This window comes from Austrofundulus limnaeus, unplaced genomic scaffold (genome assembly GCF_001266775.1).
Source record: "Austrofundulus limnaeus strain Quisiro unplaced genomic scaffold, Austrofundulus_limnaeus-1.0 Scaffold959, whole genome shotgun sequence".
Taxonomy (NCBI): domain Eukaryota; kingdom Metazoa; phylum Chordata; class Actinopteri; order Cyprinodontiformes; family Rivulidae; genus Austrofundulus; species Austrofundulus limnaeus.
The window spans coordinates 53,598-58,508 of record NW_013953361.1 but is presented as its reverse complement, the minus strand read 5'-3'; the positions used below and the strand labels follow the sequence as shown (position 1 = coordinate 58,508).

Genomic DNA, 4,911 nt, shown 5'->3' with positions numbered 1-4,911 from the left:
CTGCTTTGTTTCCCCAATGTATAACTGGTCGCAGTCCTCCTGGCACTTAACAGCATATACAACATTGCTCTGTTCGTGCCGGGGCACCGGATCTTTGGGGTGAACCAGCCTTTTGCCGTAATGTGTTTTGGGGTTTGAAAGCCACTGGGACATCATGTTTAGAAAATAAACTAAGTTGATAATTCCAAGTACTATTTATTGTACTTATAAGCCAAAGGAAATGCCATAGTGATATAACATGCTTACCAATGTTTGTGGCTCCAGCATCAATGCTGTTCTCCACCAGCTCTTTAACAGCTGTAGCCAAAGTCAGAACCACTTGTCCTGAGCAGATTTGATGCACTGAGTGTTTATCAATGGCTCTGATGGCTCRAGCCGGGGCAGATGTGCTGAGGAAAATATGCAAATGCTCAGTGAAACTTTATCTTCAGCAGAAGTTTCATTCTTGTTTAAAGTTTGATATGCAATGGATTGTCATCTAATTGTAAACGAATAGTCATTTTATACACTTTAAGCTTACAAAATTTGGCTGACAAATTCAGACGTGACGAGTCTTTATGTTGAATGTTCCACATTTTCGCGTGGAAATCACAACGAAATAATATATTTATGAGGACAAGTTGAATACAAGATGTGGCGGATATCTTACCAAATGTCGGACATCTTCCAAGGATGTCAAGTGGATACACGCTGACGGCTTCCACATAACACAAATCTGGCCAGTTTGTTTACTGCCTGACTCCCGCTTCGCAGCATTCTTCGCGCGCATTACAACTGCGCAAAACTTGCGCAGCTGATGTGCAACTTATTACATGTAAACGGTTACCTTAAAAGATAAAAAACCACACCAAAATTACAATAAATATCACATTTGATAATCAAATATGATAAACAAGCGTTAACACATGACTTAACAAAAAAGTGTTACTGAAAATCTGGTCAAAGTTTCATCACCGGAAATAGTGCTTTAGTTAGGGACTATCTGCAATTTTTTATACTGTATAAAACGATGATAAGGCTACGAATCTTTTTAATGTGGCAAAGCTTTTAATGTACATCTATACTATTGAAACACCGCTTTAATATTTAATTTGTAGTTTTTTAAGATGTGCGTTTTAACACATTAGTTTTCTTTTAATTGTAGCCCACATATTTTACGACGGTCCCTTGTACCCGGCTGCTCTTAAATCATGGCGGACCGTCGGCTCCGGGGGGGTCTTTAAATAACTCGTGTTTCGTCAGGGTTTTATTTAAATGCTAAAATTAAAAGTTTTTGCGAGTAGACAGACGCCATTTACAGCAGACGTAGGATAGCAGTTCTAAATTTTATCAAGTTTTAAAACATTTTATTTTATTTTATTTTTATTAAGTTATGTACAGCTCGACGCCGGAGCGCGGTGTCATGTATTCAGAGGAATGTTCTAGCAGCAGCAACATGTTGGTCCACCGAAACCTTACAGCTGTCAGGAGGCAGGAAGAGCTGGAGAGTAGCCTCCTTAGCTTTGCAAGCGAAGAGGACGAAGACGTTCATTTCGACAGTAAGCAGCTTTGTTTTGTATTAATCCAAGTTTGAGTTTAATGTTCGTCGACATTTTGATATATTTAGGCACGCTGTTGTAAAATTACCGAAAGGTTAGGTAAGGCAATGTTTCAAGATCTCGCGAGACTAACGTGCAGCTAAACGAGATTATAAAAAAGTATTGAAAATATGCACACTCTTTACATCTGCTTTCGCAGTTGGTTTATCCACTTCATTTGTGACAAATAACCTTTGTGATAATTAAAATACTTTAATTTTGCATAATTAAACTTTTAAACTACTCACAAAACTGTTTCAGTAAGGGTAAAAGAGTAATGTTTCAGGGTGCTTTATTAAACTAGATAATAAAGTGGTAATTATGTTTATCTCGATGTTGATTTTGCATTTCAAACTGTTTTTAAATATACACAATTTCTTATTTATTCAAACAAAACCATGTAACTAGATGAGACTGATGCATGAATAAAGAAATTACCTGATTTAATGTAAAGAAAAAAAAAAGCATTACATTGGCCATCACGTCCCAGTTGATGAAGAATTAGAAACTCAGAGGAAAAAAAAACAGTGCTGTTTTCAATTATTGTCACTCCTTACTTTTTAGCAAAATCTTTTATTATTAGCTTAATGTCTCTTTGTTATTAATATCACATGTTTTCTGGTATTTTTTTGTCAGCTGTGTGATTTTTGCGGTTGTCTCATTTAAAGATGTTTGTTGTTTAGCATAAATTTAAATAAGTAGTTAAAGGTCAGGAAAACAATAACATCTTCAAATTTAGATTGTACTTTTTCCTACTGTTAGACGTCTGACTGTAAGAAACAAATGAACAGAAAACTTGGTACTTTGTATAAATCCTATTAAATTGCTGTATTTTATCTCATACATGTGATAAAGGTTATGTTTTACTTCATCTTGTCTCTTGTATGTTTGTCATGTTTCTACACATTTTTAAGATCTTTTTTGCCAAACGTGTTGACAAAATTCATAATGACAAGATAATGTTGTTAATCTGTTGAACCATACAAGTGTGCTTCATATTCTGTCAAAACATTTCCCTCTAAACATCCTGAAATGCGAYGAGACAAAACAAGAATTAAAAACACAAGGACATTAGTGAGCTGCCTGTTCTCAGCTCTCGTGTGTAAGGTGGAAAGGAGGGGGCTGGTCTCCACTGGACACAGCAGATAAGAGCTGCTTCTGTGCCCCCTCCCTCATGTGCAAACAAGATGAGCTTATTTCATGTACTGCAGCTGAAGGGTGTAATTGTTAGTCTAATTTGAACTGAGTTGTGTTGCATCAAAAGGGTGTTTATATAGAAATATGGACTCGGGAGAAAGAAGCCTTGTTGAAATGATAGCAAAGGTTATTGAAGAAGGTAAGCTGTTAGATATTAAATATGCTGGATTTGTGCTACATTTGTTTTAAACTCAAAGCTGTTTTTTTTCCCCTTTTTTTGTATCTTCAGCTTCTGATACAGAAAATAACAGAGAGGTGCTGATGGCCGGCAGGCATTACCCTTCCATCCAAGAGTTTGCCTCAGCAATCCCCAACCACCTTCTCCTCGGCTCGCTGCTCGAGCACCTGTGTTGTGTTTACGAGAGCAATCCTGCGCGCTCACGTGTGCTCTTTAAAGGTACATGACAAAGGACACTTCATTAGATCGTCATAAATGCACCACGTCTTGTAATGTGAAGCTGTATTTATTATTTTCTCCTCTCCTGGCAGCAATAGGCCAYCGTTTAGCGGCCATGAATCTTCTCTCACCTTTGGCCATAAGTGATGAATTTAGCACCGTCAGACTCCAGCACAACCGGGCCTTCACTGAGCTGCTTAATGCTGCAAGCTCCTCGCTCTGTCCACAGGTCACACATCTCATTGCAGTACTCACTCGCTTTCATGAATTAGCTGAWCCAACTCCTTTTGTATTATTTATTTGTACTTGGATTTATTCATTTGTTTGCAGGGTCCTGGTGCAAACACYCACAATCCTGCTTTAAGGTAAAGCGTTTGTTGAGTTTTTAACGTTGTGTTGCTTTTGTAACATTTTAAGTAGACTAAGAAGCTGTTGTGTCCCCGCAGACCCAAGGAGGGACTGTTTCAAACACAAACATCACGGTATCTTAGTGAATTTGAAGAAATATCCAGACTTGGGAAAGGATCATACGGGAATGTTTTTAAGGTTTGTTTTTTTTTTACTAACAATTCTTAATTCTTTTAAAAATGTCCCCAATTGAGTTAGTCATTATAATTGGGATTTATTTGGTAATTCTGCAGGTTTTAAACAAACTAGATGGACAGTGTTACGCGGTGAAGAAAATTTTAATCAAACAAGTCTCAAAGGAAGACTGCATGAAGGTGAACTTACAGGTGTTTTTAATGCTTTTAATACAAAAAAAACATTCAGGACTCACTGGAACTGATTTTGTTATTTTTGTGTACTCTAGGTTCTTAGGGAAGTCAAAGTGTTATCCAGCTTGCAGCATGTAAATATAGTAGGTTATCACACTGCCTGGTTGGAACATGTTCAGCCAATGACATGTAAGTACGTCACTATTATCCATCTATAAGTTGGCTTGACAAAAAATAAATATTTWTTTATTTTTTTATTACAGCTCCTGGGTCCAGTCTTCCAGCTCTTGAATCTCCTGGACAAGACGGGTAGGATTCAAGTAATTTATGATAATTTTACCAACTTCTTTTACTGAATTAGCCTTTGCCTGCTCTGCAGCAATGCATTTGTCTCTGTTCTTTCCTTCACAGTTTGMGTGACAGCCCTGACAACAGTAGCACCAGCTCATCCATAGTCTTTCAAAGCCAAAGTCACGCAGAGACAGATGCTGCTTTAAGTGTCAAAGGACCTGCATCAGAGACTCATCCTATGAGAGCCATAGTTTCAACCAACGAGGGACAAGTCGTGTGTCCCAGGACTATGCGTCGGATCCCAGACAACTATGTCCCCTGTGTGTTCCTGGGACAGCAAGGGCCCAGAAATGGCCCCAAATGTCCCTCCATGGGCTGGGACACTTCAGCGCTGTTAGACGAGGGGTCGAGCAGGAACAGCATTGAACTGAACAACAACTCCTACATCGACAASAAGTGTCAGCAGTGGGCTGACAAACAGACCAGAAGGCCCTCCAAAGAGGTACGTCCTAAAGATATCACAAAACAATATTAATTTAAAAAGTCCATGTTTTATACAACCCCACTATCCATTAGGTTTAGACACTGTGTAAAATATAAATAAAAACAGAATATGATGATTTGCTAATCCTTTTCAGCCTACCATATTTTTCGGACTATAAGCCGCACCCGCCTTTTAAAAAAAAACGCGTGAGCATCAACATATAAGCCGCACCAGACTATAAGCCGCACC

The 4,911-nt window shown here is 38.3% G+C and overlaps 2 protein-coding genes across 4 annotated transcripts in view; both read left to right on the top strand.

The window, feature by feature from the left end:
- lrrc74a (leucine rich repeat containing 74A) overlaps positions 1-384 on the top strand; it is an 11,711-nt gene extending 11,327 nt beyond the window's left edge. The window contains exons 14-15 of the mRNA XM_014029848.1: positions 54-56; positions 247-384. Of these exons, the coding sequence (XP_013885302.1) occupies positions 54-56; positions 247-328 (85 nt within the window). The 3' untranslated portion in view covers positions 329-384. The remainder of the gene's footprint in view (positions 1-53; positions 57-246) is intronic.
- Positions 385-1,183: 799 nt separating this feature from the next.
- Positions 1,184-4,911, top strand: part of eif2ak1 (eukaryotic translation initiation factor 2-alpha kinase 1) — a 9,375-nt gene continuing 5,647 nt past the window's right edge. Inside the window, exons 1-9 of one of the 3 annotated variants that reach the window (XM_014029845.1) lie at positions 1,184-1,538; positions 3,004-3,171; positions 3,264-3,400; positions 3,502-3,536; positions 3,618-3,717; positions 3,813-3,893; positions 3,983-4,076; positions 4,151-4,196; positions 4,299-4,680. In XM_014029845.1, the coding sequence (XP_013885299.1) occupies positions 1,373-1,538; positions 3,004-3,171; positions 3,264-3,400; positions 3,502-3,536; positions 3,618-3,717; positions 3,813-3,893; positions 3,983-4,076; positions 4,151-4,196; positions 4,299-4,680 (1,209 nt within the window). In that variant the 5' untranslated portion in view covers positions 1,184-1,372. Of the gene's footprint in view, positions 1,539-2,780; positions 2,914-3,003; positions 3,172-3,263; positions 3,401-3,501; positions 3,537-3,617; positions 3,718-3,812; positions 3,894-3,982; positions 4,077-4,150; positions 4,197-4,298; positions 4,681-4,911 lie in introns of those variants that run through there. The other 2 variants (XM_014029843.1, XM_014029844.1) reach the window with 2 other exon arrangements.